The following is an 18,283-nucleotide window of genomic DNA, read 5'->3' as shown; positions in this document are numbered from 1 at the left end:
GCTACTTTTTTTAAATCAATGATTCGTTTCACAAATCTACTGCACTTTGTCTATAAACTGTACTGCAGTACGCATTTCTCTCATTCACTTGCTAGGTCGCTCTATATCTCCAAACATCAGACAGATATTTTGTCTAACAAATAGATAAGTTTACAGCGGATGAAATTCACATTATTTAAGCACAAATATACTAGCATACATTTCAACAGTCACTGTCGAAGCCGATTACTTATTTGTGGTTGGGTGTAACAGGGATACAAGGTTATATGCGCCGGGCCATGTTGTTAACAAGCCTGATGTTGTCGTCCAGGCTTTACTGTGAAACTGACTGTAACCAGGGAGGGTGTGAGCGCATTCTACTAGACTGGAGAATTAATGGCACGGGAGTTTAATTATGAAAACGCAAGTGTAAACAAACAAGTAAAAAAGCTTGTCTGTCGTCAGACATGTCATGTTAATGCAAAATGCATTAATTTACATCGTATTGGTATTGCGTCTGTTCTGGGAAGGGGGACACACGGGTGCGTTAAGAGAAATTCAGCGGGACATTTTTTATTTCAGGGGGGCATTGGCGCAATGGCGTGGCCTAGCGCGAACACTGAAATGGCATGCTGCAGTTCCAATGCTCAGTATTTAATGAAGTCCTGATCTGACAGCATGGAACACAGACAGCTCTTATGATTACATGTTGCCGTTTATTTTTCCAGTAAAAACAAGTTTAAACTGTAGTGAAGTTGTGCTGCTATATTTGATAAATTCACCACAGGAAGCACATTGTCATATATGACATATTTTCAAATCAGCACAATCTGAGAGCTAAATTAGTGAATGGCTTTATTATTATTATTATTATTTTTTACTGCAATCAAGTAAGCTGCAGTTTATTTCTGTTTTCCTTGCAACAGCTGACCCTGCTTTAGTACAATGAGTACAAAACTCATTACTGTTTTACATAATGGTACTCTTAAATTACCATGCCTGCTTCTTTGGCTGAAGCGATATTATAACCTCATCATGTAACTAAGGAATATGCTGCACAATTAAATCATCCTTAAACTGTCGGCAAACAATGCAACTAAATCTATTATATCTGGGATGCAAGATGGAAAAAAATCAATTTGTGTTGACTCAACACTATTTAGGCACTCCAGATTTGACTGGCGAAAGATAACGTTGGTTTATTGGAGTTCACAAAAATAACAACTTTCAGGTGTGGTACGGAAACCTTTTCACTTCCTTTTTTGTTTAATTGTTGATCTTTTTGCTGCATTACACCCCTTCATTAATTATTTTCTTTATTTTAAGTTCCAGGGCATTTTGTTAATGGCACATGTGCAATACACAAACCATGAGTGTATTTTTATTTTTTTATGTTCTTGTTCTTAACCACTTCAACTCCAGATTTAAAAATGAAACCCCTTCCCAGGTACCAGATTTGGAAAATAATAATGTTTTCAAACCTGTAATTGCTATAAAATGTTAACATATGATGAATGAAACACCAATAAAATTACCTAAACTGTGTTTTTCATTAACCCTTTATGCTGCTGTGTACTACATACGCATATTCAATAGAGATAAAAACACACTTTTTTTTAATAATGAAAACAAAAACGCTGCTAATAATAAATCAGTAAACAGTAATTATCAAAAAAACCAAACATCAAAACGTGTGCTATTATCGACTTGCTCTGTGCCATTTATTGAAATGTTCAATACAATAGAACCCAGGGTTGCCGTCGCAACCACTGCACATTTTTCTTGTCTTCTCTTGTTTTCATTTATTTTGTTTTCATTTTCATAGCAGAACCTACCTTTTTTACAGTCTCTGCTTCACTTGTGATGGAGGGATAGTCACAAACGCATGTACACAGCTACTTTGTGTAGGCATTGTGATGGATCTGGCTGCCGCATTGCCTGTACCCAGTGCTGTGTTGTGATAGTGTTCTGTCACAGCACCGCCATTTCAAACCAAACAGCTTCCTGTTTGCAGCTGGCTTAACTGTAAAGTAGCTGCATGCTCTTGTTTGTACGGTTTGTACTGTTCTTGGCTCCACATCCTCACTGAGTGATAAGTCAGCATCACTGTCGCTGGTATCGAAATCCTCCGAACCAACTTCACTCCCGTTGCTCATTATAGAAAGACCGCGTACGTTGCCATGTTTAGCTTTCGCTAAAAAACGATATAAACTACAACTAAACAAGTAAAACTAATAATAAAACAAAAAAACAACAATTTAAAACTGTATCTATCTATACACACACACTTGTAAAAGTTGAATGGCTTCCCACAATATATCTCAGCCTTCTAAACGCCCACAGCTAGATTGGAATCGCTACATGACAAGCAATTGGATACAAATGTCACCTGACCCTCCCCCCAACTTTCCACTGCACATTCCACAGTACTAGCACTGCCTTAGAGAATGAAACCTGAAACGCTAGACTGAGAAACCGATCATAGAATAGAATGGGAAACTTGACGTACGCATGTACAGCATGGTACTGTAAGTGGGTTTTCATTTGACGTACATGCATACGTCATGGTGTTGAAGTGGTTAAATGCAGCTGCTCATTTTAAGCTACATTTTTACATAGTACTTGCACATAACTGTTGCAAGGGGTTTACAAGCATTTGTATTCAATCAAATTGTTACCATTCTTTTTGCACTTCTGTTCATTAAAAACGTGCGATATGAGGTGGTGGTTTTTTTTCTTTTTTTTTTTTAAATACAGACCGACGTCACGTCGCATTCATTAATATTGACACATGCTTTTAAAGGGAGAGGCAGCATTTTGATGTCTAACCCCAAAAAATGTTCATAACTTTTTTGTTGTCGCATTTGCAACCATTTCTCTGCAATTCAGTGGTACAAATTGATACAGTGCGATTGAGGGAGTATCATATTGTCAAAGAACAACTGCCGGTGTAAAGATTTTATTAATACTGAGAATACCTATATATTATAAAAATGAATCTGTGTCAGAACAATTCTGGTGAATCAGAATTGATGTCAGTTTTCTGCCAAAAATGACTCATCTAAATCATCTTGCCATCCTGAAATGAAATTCTGTAGAGTGGAAATGTTTCTATTATTGTGTGCATATCAATTCCTGTATATAAATGTAAATAGACACCAAATATCCTGTTATCAAAGCAGTATTTTTACAAACAGCAAGAACAGAATAAATAGTGCAAATTATAAAAAACTATTCTAAGAAAACAGACAATTGCCTTGCCATAATAAAGGTTTATTCTCAGGATCCTTATAATCAATAAATGGACACTACAATTATTTTCTCAAAATAAATATTTATAAATAGTTAATTCCATTATCAGTAATAATAAAAAAAAATGCTACGGATGTAAATTTAGTTCAAGAAACAGTATCTGCTTATATCCACTCGTTTCTTGATATTTATAAATGTTGTAAAAACATATACAGTGCACTCCGTTTATAAGAATCACGTACATAAGAATAAACTGCATATAATGATCAAAAAGCGAGTGTGCCACTACATTGTGCAGCTATTTTTGTGTTTCTCCACAAAGGTATTTCTCCATCTTTTTTTGTGAAACCGGTGTAACAAACCTACTCTTGGAATACCAATGTGGAATATGCAGAGTTAAGGCTGCTACCCAGCAGACGCGTTGCGACAAGCGAAACTGTGCAGCGATGCGACAAAATGAATAGAACCTATACCTATACTATACTTTCACACCACAGGCTACACGCAAAATAAATAGGATTGAATCCTACTTTTTGCAATTTGTCGTGCGACAACTAGGGCATTGAGTATTCAGAGAACAGCTTCAATGCATGTGATCAAGCAGCGTGAAGCAGTATCCAAAATGACGGAGGAGGAAGCAACAATACTTGCCATGGAAAAAAAACCAGAGTTTTGACAATGATCATCGCAATTATAAAGATACAGAATTGAAAGGTAATATATGGGAGTCCATTTCAAAAGGCACTGGTATGTATGATTTATTGCCATATATATTGAAATACCGTCACAGAAGGCACTCAATTACTACATCATGTTAACAAATACGTACCAGTCTTGATCAGTTTTGTCAACAGCATTTTTTATAGTTTTATTGATCTGGCAGTTTTCCCATTCTGTCACTTCTGGTGTGTATGGTCCCGTCGCTGTGATAGTATTTTGTCGCCCAATGAAAAAGTGCCCAAGCTGTTTGCTGCAATGCCTCTCAAATTATTAAAAAAATAAAATAAAATAAATTATACGGCAAAGGTTGCCTGCAAGCCCACCGGTCACTGCCACCAGTGTCCCTCAGCACCAGCACATCTGATCTAACCCATTCACAAACCTGCTCAGCGTCAGCTGGCCCGTTCTCGGTCTAATCTCGTCCAGCGAGAAAATGACTCATCATCATAATGTATTATTATTGCCATTCTTTTTACTGTGCACCTCCCAGCACTAAGCCACGAGAAAGACATTCTGTATCATTGGTTAATGTAGGGCAAACAGAGGGAGGGACGCTGTTAGACAGCTCAATATGACCGCGCTTCAAGGAATTGTCAATCACATGTGTTCACCGACAGTGTCATAGCGATTTTTCATCTGCGAGCACCTTGCTAATTCAAACGTTTAAAAAGAAAGAAAGGAGGAAGAGCTGTCTAAAGTGGCAGCAAAGTGTTCTAGGATTTACCTAATGTTCAGGTAAGAAATGGGTGCACAACAATTCATCCCCGACAATAATAAATTTACAGTTGTCAAGTACTGCAGAAAGGACGAGATTAGACAGAATTAAATTGAATTGTGACGGAACGGACTTAAATTGCAATACTTTAAAATGCAACGGTGCAATACACGAGAGAACATAATGGTGAACGAAACACAATCTTGAAGTGCATCGATTTCTGTAATACACATTCTCACTACCTTACTCAGTCCTGCTTTTTAACCAGTAAAACATGTGCTCACAAAAGGGGTAGGAATGTGTTTGCTTAAAAACAGCACACCTTTTTTTCCTGAAATAGTGTCCAGCAATGCACCATAACAAAACTGTAAATACTTTGCAATTGTGAATTTCAAGTACTGTGAAACTATATAAAGTCTCTCAAATGTAAACATCTAAGAATATGTACACCCAGGTGTTCATCATTGTGACGAAGTTTCTATTTTGAGTTTTATTTTTTTCAAAACGCGTTGTTTGTACAGGTTTTGTAACAGCGGTTAGCAAACTATAGTTGCGCAGACACTGCAGATCGAACAACTCATTTGACCTATCGTTATTAAACTCCAGCCATGGGTAAATCTTCAGCCAGTTTGCCTGAAAATCTATCTTAACTTTCCCCTTCATTGACATTGCTTATTTGTGCTGCTGTATCACTAAGGCTGTATCTAAGCCTCTAGTCTAATTTATGTATTCAATGGTGTGTGACCGAGTTTAGTAAAAAAATAAAAAATACCCTGAATATTTATTTTGCCAAATTACCCTTTGGATTTTTTTATTATGAAAGTTTGTTTTTAAATTGATTTAAAAAAAAAAAAAAAAAATGTATACCATTTTATTTTTGCAATGTAAAAGTGACAGACATTTTATTTTTGTAGCAATTGGTGTGTGAATAACTCAGAAAACATCGATTTGTGTTTGTTTGAATTAATTTCATCAACATCATAGGATCTCTTTTTGTGTTGTTTTATAAACTAGTATGAAATCGCCTTGGTGTCCCTGGGTTGGATTTATGTTTTGCCTTTTTGCCCCCCTAGAACTGCCTTGGTGCCCCTGAATCTTCACGCCCAACGAAGACAACATTGCCTTGCCCTTCATGACCTTAACTTCATGCCATGAATTATGATTGTAATAGAATTGTGTAGTCAGTGCATTACTTTGGCAGCTTCAAACTCGCAAGAATATCAGTTAATATTCCTGTTTGTATAATCGGAATAAGCATAAGCAAGTTACTGTATATCCGGGACACACACACACACACGAATAAACATGACCTGGATTGGTTTCACAAACGTCTGTCTGGAAGTGGTCTTCTTCCACCGATCAGCCGGCCACCGGTTGTAGCCAGGTTAAATCAGTACTACCAGGTACGATCTAGCACAGCCACCTCGCTTCAAACAACCTGCTGCTTACTTTTTAAATGCAGTTGGAATTACAGACCCGAACAGGCAAGTTTTCTTTGACTCTGTACTAATAAAATAAATGATTGGATGGGACAAATAACATGACAACGAATGTGCTGCACATATTGCCTTTATTAAAGAATGCCAGACGCCCTTGGGGGTTTTGGGACTGTTTCTAATCGATTTCCACATCTGTATAACTTGGCAAAGCTTTGCCTTACACTTCCAACCAATTCAGCAGATGCAGAACATGCAGTCTCAATGTATGGGCAAGTCCACACCAGACAGAGAATGTTAGCAACAACTGCAGGGGGATGCTGCATGCTTGCCTTTAACAAATGACAGCACTCTATTTTAGTAAGGGAGCAAGTACCACTATTTTTAGGCTTTATAGTGCTCTGAAATATTTAATGTTTAAACAGATCTGCGTAAATTTACCGCAACTTAAATAGAGCCCTAAGCATAACATACTGCTATGCTACGAGACACCCTGGGGTGTATATTACGAGTTGTTCTACTATCTAGGCTGGGTCCAGCAATAACCTGACAAACCTGAGAACTACTGTATCTCAGAGCCACCTGCACCCTCCATTGCTGTTCATGTATTATGCTGTTCACACATGACCATTATATTGATCTAATAAAAGTACTCAAGGATAGAATTTTACCTGTTTGAATGTATTTTTGAATTGACTGTTTGTTGTTATTATTTGTTATTACTATGTTCCTGAGTTTTTTTTTATGTTCTATATTGTGCAGGCTGCTATATCAAATGAAAGTTATTGTTATTAATTTAGACAACTTCCAAAAGCATTAAAGAAGTTTGTTTTGTACTTTAAATCAGTCAACCATTAATAATTCAACCCACTTTCTAAGTAAAGGAAGATCTCACTTTTCAGCTGTGCCTGAAGGGCTAGTTGGGATAATTTGCATATCTGGCTGAAAATCAATGACCACCTCCTCTATAGAAAAATATCTTCAAGTGAGTTATGAAGATTGGTTGAGAGAATATAACCTATTTTAGCCAGGATCTGTTCGTAAAATTAAAGTAGCCGACCAAGTTAAAGCTATTCACTATTTCAAGTGCAGTCCAGAGACGTGGCCAAAAGGCCACAGTTGGCGAGTGACAAGTGTAAGAAATGGATTACTAAGCCACAGTGGTGCTACCGAGTCACTGGCAAACTTCTGGAATTTAATTTAGTTACTAGAAACTGGCCAAGCTCCAATAGGTCAAATAGTCTCCTTTCATTAGTAACATTTCTTATATTCCATGTAGTGCGTTTGCTGCCGTCTGAATTTTTAGGACCCCTTTGAAATTAAGCCTTTGCTGGAACACACAGGTTTTCTTTATGTACAGCAAGTAGGTAAAAGGTTCAAGTTAGACAAACAAATTCTGAGCAAGGAAGCCCTCCAGTGTGGAGTAGTGGTTAGGGCTCTGGACTGGAGGGTCGTGGGTTCAATCCCAGGTGGGGGACACTGCTGCTGTACCCTTGAGCAAGGTACTTTACCTAGATTGCTCCAGTAAAAACCCAACTGTATAAAATGGGTAATTGTATGTAAAAATAATGTGTAAAAAATAATGTAATGTAATTGTATGTAAAAATGTTGATATCTTGTAACAATTGTAAGTCGCCCTGGATAAGGGCGTCTGCTAAGAAATAAATAATAAAAATAATACTAATAATACTAATAATAATAAATCAGCTGAGTTAAAGAAAATATCGCACACAGATTCACTGGGTAAAAGCAATATCCAACCACACAGATATACAACATACAAAACAAAAACTGGAAAAAATACAGCATCAATGGACACATTTAAAAAGTATCAACCATCAAGGATGAAAAGATAACAAATGCAAGTAATTTCAACGCTTTTGGAAGAGTAATAAACTGGCTCTACCAAAAGCAGACGAGACCGTGGGAACAATTCACTTTTATATGCAACGGATCTCAACTGATCCTCTGATTATTTAATTTTATAATTATACAAAAGGGCTGTCAAGTGATTTAAAACATTAAATCGCGATCAATCTCATTTGTTTTTTTTTACTGATATTATTTTTTATTCTTATTACTTATAAGGCCTTACAAGGTCTTGGAACGTCTTATCTTCAAGCTCTGCTGACCCCATATGCCCTGGTCGTTCTCTGAGATCGGAAAATGCTAACCTTCTGACAGTTACTAAAATTCGTTTGAACTCTGTCGGAGCCAGGGCATTTAGTTACAATGCCTCTCGTCTTTGGTACTTGCTCCCGATTCATATCAGAAATGCTAACACAACAATTTGGTCATGAGCAGTAAAACACATTATTAACCAAGCAGGCACAGGGTATTTTGCTTTATTACAGCAGCTTAGATTCAGTCGTGTACCAGTTCTCTGCGCATGGAAACCGTATTTTCACGAAGTGTCACTAGTAATCTTCAAAAACAGCATGAGTATTTTACGCATAGCTAATTTACATATCAACCCCCACATTTCCCATTTATTTGCATGACGTCGGGTGAAAAGCCAAGTTTACTCGAGTAAAATAAACGGAGCAAATGGAAACCAAAAAAAAAGCATTTTACAAGACATTTCTCGTGTAAATGTCAAGAGTTAAAAAAAAATTTTTTTAAAAACCACATGGAAACCCCATGATTGTCAGTATCTTTTAGAATTTTGAATGCTTCAATCAGATTGCCGTGTAGTCATCTTTGTTCAAGACTGAATAAATTCAATTATTTTAGCCTGTCTGCATAAGACATGCCTTTTAAACCCAGGAATTCTGGTCGCTCTTCTTTGCACTCTTTCTACAGCAGCAATATCCTTTTTGTAACGAGGTGACCAGAACTGAACACAATATTCTAGGTGAGGTCTTACTAATGCATTGTAAAGTTTTAACATTACTTCCCTTGATTTAAATTCAACACTTCTCACAATATATCCGAGCATCTTGCTGGCCTTTTTTATAGCTTCCCCACATTGTCTAGATGAAGACATTTCAGAGTCAACATAAACTCCTAGGTCTTTTTCATAGCTTCCTTCTTCAATTTCAGCATCTCCCATATGATATTTATAATGCACATTTTTATTGCCTGCGTACAGTGCCTTACACTTTTCTCTATTAAATGTAATTTGCCATGTGTCTGCCCAGTTCTGAATGCTGTCAATATATTATCTATATATCTATCTATCTACAGTGCCTATAGAAAGTCTACACCCCCTTGAACTTTTTTCACATTTTGTTGTGTCAGTGCCTCAGAGTTTCATGCATTTAAAATGAGGATTTTTTTCCACTTATCTACTCACCATACTCCACACTGTTGAGAAGTTTTTATTGAGAAAAAAAAAAAAAAAAAAATATATATATATATATATATATATATATATATATATATATATATATATATTTTACAAAAAAATACAAAACTGAAAGATCATAATTGGAAAAGTCTCCACCACCCTGAGTTAATACTTGGTAAAAGCACCTTTGGCAGCAATTACAGCTGCGAGACTGTTGTGATAGGTCTCTACCAACTTTGCACACCTAGATTTGGCAATATTTGACCATTCTTCTTTACAAAACTGTTCAAGCTCTGTCAAGTTCCTTGGGGAGCGTTGATGGACAGCAATCTTCAAGTCATGCCACAAATGTTTGATTGGATTTAGGTCGGGGCTGGGCCACACAAGTCCTCAAGGACTTCTCTGTACTTTGCTCCATTCATTTTCTCTTCTATCCTGACAAGTGCCCCAGTCCCTGCCGATGAGAAACATGCCCATAACATGATGCTGCCACCACCATGCTTCACAGTAGGAATGGTGTTCTTTGGGTGATGCGCTGTATTGGGTTTGCGCCAAACATAACGCTTTGAATTTAGGCCAAAAAGTTCCATTTTAGTTTCGTCAGACCACAAAACTTTTTGCCACATGGCTACAGAATCTCCTGAGTGTTTTTTTGCATACTTCAAAACGGGATTCAAGGTGGGCTTTCTTGAGTAATGGCTTCCTTCTTGCCACCCTGCCATACAGGCCAGATTTGTGGAGTGCTTGGGATATTGTTGTAACATGCAGACTTTGACCAGTCTTGGCCATAAAAGTTGCCATTGGCCTCTTGGTAGCCTCTCTGATCAATCTCCTTCTTGCTCGGTCATCCAGTTTGGAGGGACAGCCTGATCTAGGCAGGGTCTTGGTGGTGCCATACACCTTCCACTTCTTAATAATCGTCTTGACCGTGCTCCAAGGGATATTCAAGGCCTTTGAGATTTTTTTATACCCATCCCCAGATCTGTGCCTTTCAACAACTTTGTCCCGGAGTTTTTTTGTAAGCGCCTTGGTGCTCATGGTTGAGTCTTTGCTTTGAAATGCACTACCCAGCAGAGGGAACCTACAGGAACTGCTGAATTTATCCTGAAATCATGTGAATCACTACAATTTAACACAAGTGGAGGCCACTTAACTGTGTGTGATTTTGAAGGCGCTTGGTTACACTTGAGCTAATTTAGGATTGCTATTACAAGGGGGTTGGACACTTATCCAACCAAGCTATTTCAGTTTGTATTTTTAATTTATTTTCTACAAATTTCTAGAATATTTTTTTCACTTGGAAGTTGGGAGGTAGGATGTGTATGTAAATTTAAAAAAAAAAAACTATTTTAATGCATTTTAATTCCAGGCTATAAGGCAACAAAAGGTGAAAATTTGAAAAGGGGTGTAGACTTTCTATAGGCACTGTAGAGAGATAGATAGCTAGATAGATATAGATTTATATAGATAGATCTAGATATTCCCCTGCAATAACTTTAAAAGCTGCACTTTTGAAATCTTATTAGAAAAAATTATAATAAAATGCTCTGTACAGAAAACAGCTGAAATGCCAAAAGAGCAACAATCTGTAGGTCATTATTCATACTTGCTGGTATTACTATTGTTTTCACATTTGTATTGTGCCTCATTCAACCACACGCTGGATCTCTCGCACTTAAACCAAATCAATGAGCAACCCTCAATCTTGTCGTAACCCTGGTGGAAAAGATGTTGCAACACAGGGAATGGCAATAATTAAGACTGCACTTGCACCTACCAATTCAGTACTTAAATGCATTACTGTTAGCTAGGAATTATTCATTAAAATGGCAAGCTCTCTCCTGTAGGAATGCTGAAGAAGTAGGTTGTATTTTTGTAACTACAGTACAGGTTAAACACAATCAAGTTGATCATGAATACCACAAAATGTCTACAGTCAGAGGCATGATGTGTCCCCATTAACTGCTGCTCAATAGCTCTTAAACCGAAGGTATATATGCTTGAGCGCAACACTGTAAACACTACATGATTGACAAATCAGGTTAATCAACCTAGCAATCTTACAAAAAAAAGTTTCTTTAAACAAAATTACATGTAAATTGATTTACTAAAAACAAAGAGAGGCACATAGATTAAATATATTCTTTTGTAAGAAAAAAGGGAGCCTGAGCTGTTTGACATGCAAAATGTGATCAGTGTCACTGGCAGCTGCACATTAAAAAAAATATTTGCAGTTACAGGCAAAAGGAAAGTGGGAAAACTGGACAGGGTACAGAATTCAGGATAGTGTATTTTCCCCACCCTTATTTTATATGAACTTTCGCTTGCCCCAAGGGGGAAGTGTAACAATTTTATTTTCATGCAGGTCCCGGGGGAACACAGGCACTCATTACACAGGAGTTATTTTATGAAAGTACAGTGCAAAGTGATGCTCTACCAATTTCCTGTGCAGCTAGACTAGTGTAGTGAAACTGAGCTATTGCACAGGAAAGGGTTTTGACTTTCTTTAGCTTCATGTCTGAAATAAAAAAAAAAAACTGACCTTCAGTGCAAGGACAGCAATAACATTGCTAGTGTCAATAAAAGGTAAGAATCTAACACATTGGCAGGGCTCTGATAAGCCTGTTTCTTCACCAGCAGGATAGGACCAACTGGTCAACTTCTGACCTCACAAAATAGAATTTACCTACAAGCTGCCAACCTGCACATTTCATAGCTATGGTTTTGCCGAGTCGACTCCTAATGGGACCTACAAACTTCCACCTCTCAATCCAAAAGGTAAATATGCCACTTGCTTGACTTATACTAAGCAAAATAGTTTACGCTATGTTTTGTATACTAATACATTTCTGTGGATGGCTTTACTTTTGTAGGGTGCGGTGGTAAACTACACACACCATGGTTTTTCGAATGCCTTGTTATTGTATGTAGCTTAGGACTTTGAACTCAAATCACTTAAAATAGATACTGCTCTTGCTACTCAAGGGCAAAGCATAAATTAAATGCAGAATCCATCCACCAAGCTTTTATTCCACAATCTTCATCACTGCTCCTTGTGTCATCTCTGAAACCTGTATGAAGTGCCCGCAAGATTAGCTCAAACAGCATGTCTGACGCACAACTGTCAAACCAAATAGCTCCATCCTTTGCTCAGTTTAAGGTGGCGTTCAGTCTTAAATCAAGCAAAACATTTTCTGGGCAGCTTATTTTTATATTGGAATATCTAAATGCATAACAATATTATCCAGGAGATAATTAACATGTACATGAAAATTAAAAGGCAGGAATGGCATCTAATCACCAGGAAGCAGAAGCATCAAGTCTTGAGCACAGCTATGCTCCCCTGAATTACCAATATTCACATCCTAGATTCACTGTCCCTGGTCTCTTTGTGGAATACCAAGGATTGTTTTAATGCAGTGATGAAATATAGTTTAATGACAAACATGCATAGTTATCTGCAAAAACGTAGCTGTAACAAAGCTGCAAGTCCAAGCATTGTGTCATTAATAAAGCTGGGCACACTGAAATCGAAAAATACACAGCAGCTATGGAGGACTGTCAGGCAGTGACATTAAATGATTTATTTCAGTGTCCTCACTATTTAAAAAAAAAAAAAAAAAAAAGTATTTATCAGCCAAGACACATCACCTCAGCACTGCCACACTTCATGCATAGCAGCTGTGGGGGAAGCAGCAGCATGACTCCCCTGGGTGCATCTTCAAGGTTTGGACTCAGACATCTCAGCTGTAACACCTAAGGCACGCTGATCCATTTGGTGTGGGCAAGATCTTAATGGGGTACTCAACAGTTAGAGTTGTAGAAAAATGAAAGGGCTAAGAGTCATGCCTACAACATACAGTACCTTTATATTTACTATGCAAGCAACACTGAATAATTCTCTAACATTGAAGTGATGCGATTATTAAAATATGACTGACATAACACATACATTAAACCACTGCCAGATACTGGTGTGAGAAAGTAGTGCCTAAAATCTTACTAAATTAAGAAGCTCTAAAAATTACTCAATGTCAATTATAGAGTGACAGATTCTGCTTTGATGGTGTAAATCTCATCTCACAAGTTCTAAATGAGAACACACACACACACACACACAAAAGGACATCCCTGCAAACAACTGCTTTCTAACTCATTTTCCAAATGTCCAGGCCACTGTCAAATGTCAGGTAATTTCGGTTCTGAAACAATGTTCTCAATAAAATACAACAGGGATTACAGAGAGCCTGTTCATGAGCTAATTTCAGAAAACACCTTATTACTTCAACCTTTTGGATATTCTGAGATACGGGATTCCTCAGCAGAAGATTGAAAATAAAGAAATAAATGTTCTTCTAACGCAAATATATGGATTTTCTTCACAGATTTCGAACTTTAACTCAGAGCTCACTATCTAAAATTATTTAATTGGAATCATACAGATCAATCAAATTAAATACTTCTTCAGAGCCTGTCAAGTTTACACCCATGAATAAAACGCGTTTATAAAATTCGATTTAGAATAAGAAATGATTTCGCACAAATGATTCTGAAACCAGATCAAGCCTCAGGACTCCAATATAATTGTCATGTAAAAATCTGAGAATATGGTACAACGCCAAGAAAAAAAATAAACAAAAACTACTTACTAGATATTAAACAGGACAGTTTATTAAATTTGGGACATAGATTAGGATATGATACTGGAACTGTCTTCAGGTTTGTTTTTTTTTTGTTTTGTTTTTTTGTATTACTTCACGGCACAAAAGGAAAACAGAATGCTACAACTGAACAGTCATTCGTTTTATCTATTGGCTATGTAGGCCTAAAGCTTCAGTAGTACTTCGTAGTCATACAATACATTGGGTTTGATTTGTTGTGCTGAAAGAACATTCAAAGGCAATGGGATGAAGCACCGGGAGACCTGCTTTCTAGTCTGTGCCGAACAACATTCTGCTTAATTCCAGTCAACAGAATAATTTTAAACAAGCCTTAAAACCCCTATCCTGTAAAGGCCACACAGGGAAGGATAATCAACAGCTCGATGGAACATTTTGCGTGTCAAAACACTGGGATATTAAGTTGAAGGTTGAATTGGTTGATATTCATAGCTTGCATCTTGCATGGTTCAATCGACACATTGACAACGTTATGCAAATACGATCCCAAAGTAAAAACGGATAATTTTAGATCTGTAGTCATGCCTTCCCGCACCCCCAGGGCTTCCGGGTGGAGGGACCGTCGGTGTGTGACACTTGAGGTTTTTCTGTGGTGCAAAATACCGTTTGCTGCGATGTTCTGTCATTGACCGCAAGGGTCCTGTGACTTCTGCTTTATTATCACTTCTACAGTACAATATAACCATAAAGCAGAAAAAAAGGCAACCAAAAAACTGTAGGTTTGATATCCACGAGATGACGTATGTCAGTTGCATGGTTTCAGCACAAAGCCTAACTACACCTGCTCTGTCATAAACCGGTGTTAACTTACAACCAAATGAATGAATTGAATACATTGTTGGCGCTAATTAGGTGTTGCACCGGAACGTAAAGTCAAACCATCGAGTGATCGCAAATTATTTCCGTTGCAGAGCGTTTTTTCACCTGCCGGTTGATCCAAGAATGCAAAACCTGAGGCTGAAGTTGACTTGGAGGGTTAGAAAAAAGTTGCAATCACCTGCTTTCTATAAGACCAGATGTGGACTAATGTTATTATTACGATCTCTCAAGGTAGTATAGTGACTGTACTCACCAGGGGTCAAACTCGTGGATGATGCTCTCGAAGCGGATCACGGCAAAAAGTCTGGAACTGAAGCCCGCAAGCCAGGCCAGAAAGAGAATGGTAAATGAGAGTAAGGACTGCCAACCAGCCGGCTGGGTAAGACCACCGGAGAGGCCTCCAGCTGCAGCGGAGTTAGGCCGACTGTTGCTCAGCATTGAGTCCCCAGCATTCGTGGAAGCCTTGTGCTTGCTTTCGGTGACTGAGTGCTGCTCCGCCATATTCTGTGTGGACCGCTGTGAATCTGGATCGGAAAGAGAGCCCTCCCTGCCTCGCAGTCTCTTTCTCGCTGAGACTGACCCCTCCTTTCTGGATAACCCCGTTGGTATTTATTCGCAACGAATTAATGGAGTAACATACCAGCCGGTCACCAACAGTCAGGCACTCAGCTCGACTGACTCAGAAAAGGGAAGGGGCGGGAACAGTCGGGACTACAGGAAGAACTATCAGCCTCTCACAGCGCGACAGGTATCGCTGGGAGGACCACACACAAGCCATCCAACCAATCCTGAAAGCGGTTTCTGTAACCGACTGCGCTGTGAGCCAATGCGATGCGATGTAAAAAAGATTACCGACAGTGCAAAAAAAAACGAAGCATTTATTTACCCAAATCAACCAGATTACACACGAATCTGTGATTGAGTTCAATCTAGTCCTATCAGGAGCCGCAAATCAGGGGGGCGGTCAGTATGACTTGCACACCAATACAATAAATGAATTACAGCCTCTATGCAAAATAGGATAAACCAATGATGAAAAAAGGGAATCGGTTTACGTGAGAATGTATATATTATCTTTTAATCCAGTGATAATTATGTGAACTGTAACAGGCTGCATATCATATTGTATGCCAGCCAAGCTAAAACACAATCAAATAAAACTAATTAAAATGTTAAAACAGGACTACATTAAAAAATGTTTCCTTTTTTAATTAAACTGTTTTAATGCAGACACCACCTGGGTCGGACCTAGACCCAGGAGTCAGTTGAATTTGGTTTTGTGACTGACTTAAAGAAAATAGCTTAAATTCAAATTCAAATTCAAAATGAGCTTTATTGGCATGACAATGTTATGCAAGTATTGCCAAAGCATTTACAGAACAAAAATAAATTAGAAAATATATATTTACAAAAAGAGAAAATAAATTAATAATATTATGAGACATGGTTATTTACATTTTACATTTATATTTTGTGGCAATTGGTTATAAATTCCACAGCAATTTCAGCTGTTTCCTTCCCAGGATTATTTTTAATTGTGATTCCTGGTCAAAGTGATGGAAGGCAGGAACCCACTGGTGATGAATTTGGGGTAGTAAATATTTCTGACATTGTTGTATTTGCTGCAGTCTAGAGCAAAGTGTTTCTCTGTTTCTACCTCCCCACAATCGCACTGCCCACACAGGCTCCTGTCTCTTGGTTTCCAGGTCTGCCTGTGTCGGCCAGTTTCCACCTCAAGATTGTGGTCGCTCAGCCTGTATTTTGCCAGGGTCTGCCTCAGTTTGGGATCTTTTATTTCAGTTAAATATTCAGCTAGGGAATAATTTCTGTTTAGCATTCTGTAACATTCTACTTTATTTAGTTTTTTTTTTTAATTTGGTCTGTCCAATAGTTAATATAATTTTGTTTTTGGGAAGAGACTATTTTCCTGCGCTGAGGTGGGTGTGTTTTGCCCCAGCTGGTGTGAAACTCTGTGATATCGGTATGGCTCTGTTCACAGAACTTCAGGGCCAGCTGGACGGTGGGGTCTCTCTCTGGGCACTGCTCTTGTTTTTTTAGGGGTTTGTGGTGGTAGGAGTCAGACCTGGTCACTCTGCTTAAAATGCACCTAGTAGCAGAGGGCTCTTTTCTGGATTTTAAAGAATAGTGGGAATTGCCCAAGCTCTGCTCGACAGCCATTGTTTGGGGCATTTCTGTGGAGGTTCAGGATGTGTTTACAAAATTCCAGTTGGAGGTTTTCAACTGAACCCTTTTCCCACCTTTCGAATTGGAAGTTTAGAATGGGCCCCCAGACTTCACTCCCATACAGCAGGATGGGAAGAATAACACTATCAAAGAGTTTTCCCCAAATTTTTACCGATGGTTTTAAGTAATATATATATATATATATATATATATATATATATATATATATATATATATATATATATATATATATATATATATTCTTCTTTATAGAATAGTATGTTCTTTGTGCTTTTTTGGCCAGGGCCTTTATGGCTAATTTGAAGCTCCCACATGAGCTGATTAACAGGCCCAGATAGCAGTAGCTAGTTGTGTGTTCTAGAATGCTGTTGTTTGTTCTAAATTTGTATTTTTTTTCCTGAAGTCTGTTTTTCATAATTTTAGTTTTTTCTAAATTTATATCCAGAGCCCAGGTTTTACAATACTACTCAAGTATGGCCAGTTTCTGTTGCAGACCCTGCTCTGTGGGTGACAGTAAGAGCAGATTGTCCGTGTAGAGCAAACACTTTATTTGCGTGTCATCTAGAACAAGTCTGGGAGTGGAGGACTGCTCTAGTTCTGTAGCCAGCTGGTTGATATAAATGTTAAATAGTGTGGGACTCAGATTGCAGCCCTCTCTCACTCCCTGGCCCTGGGTGAAGAACTCAGTTCTTCTGTTATTGGTTTTCACACTGCATTTGTTTCCTGTGTACACTGATTTGATAACATCATGCACCTTGCCTCCTATACCATTCTGGAGGATTTTAAGATAGAGCCCTGGGTGCCAGATTGAATCGAAGGTTACTGCTTACACAGATTCCTCTGTAATTATTGGGATCTAATTTACCGCCTTTTTTATATATTGGGGTTATTAATCCTGTATTCCATGTTTCTGGGAAATAGCCGGTATTTAATACTAAGTTGAAGAGTTTTACCAGGGCGCTCTGTATTGCTGGGTTACTGTATTTGCCCATTTCGTTGAGGATGCTGTCCTGACCACAAGCTTTTTTAGATTTTAGGGTTTGAAGTTTCTCTTTGACCTCTCGCAGTTGATTGGGGTGTCTAGAGGGGACTGGTTGTCTTTAATTTCTTTTTCTAGTGTGTTTAGTTTGTTTAGAATGTGTAGCTGGTCTGGATTTAATTCTTTGTTTGGAATTGATTTGTATCATTT

At 38.0% G+C, this 18,283-nt stretch overlaps 1 protein-coding gene across 1 annotated transcript in view; it reads right to left on the bottom strand.

The window, feature by feature from the left end:
* The window catches only part of LOC117400398 (dolichyl-diphosphooligosaccharide--protein glycosyltransferase subunit STT3B), a 64,128-nt gene extending 48,506 nt beyond the window's left edge, over positions 1–15,622 (bottom strand). Inside the window, exon 1 of the mRNA XM_034000296.3 lies at positions 15,143–15,622. Coding sequence (XP_033856187.2) covers positions 15,143–15,390 — 248 coding nt within the window. The 5' untranslated portion in view covers positions 15,391–15,622. The remainder of the gene's footprint in view (positions 1–15,142) is intronic.
* Positions 15,623–18,283: the final 2,661 nt, after the last annotated feature.

This window comes from Acipenser ruthenus, chromosome 4, assembly GCF_902713425.1.
Source record: "Acipenser ruthenus chromosome 4, fAciRut3.2 maternal haplotype, whole genome shotgun sequence".
Lineage (NCBI taxonomy): Eukaryota > Metazoa > Chordata > Actinopteri > Acipenseriformes > Acipenseridae > Acipenser > Acipenser ruthenus.
Note: the sequence above shows the minus strand (reverse complement) of the source record. Positions and strands in the feature narration are given on the sequence as shown.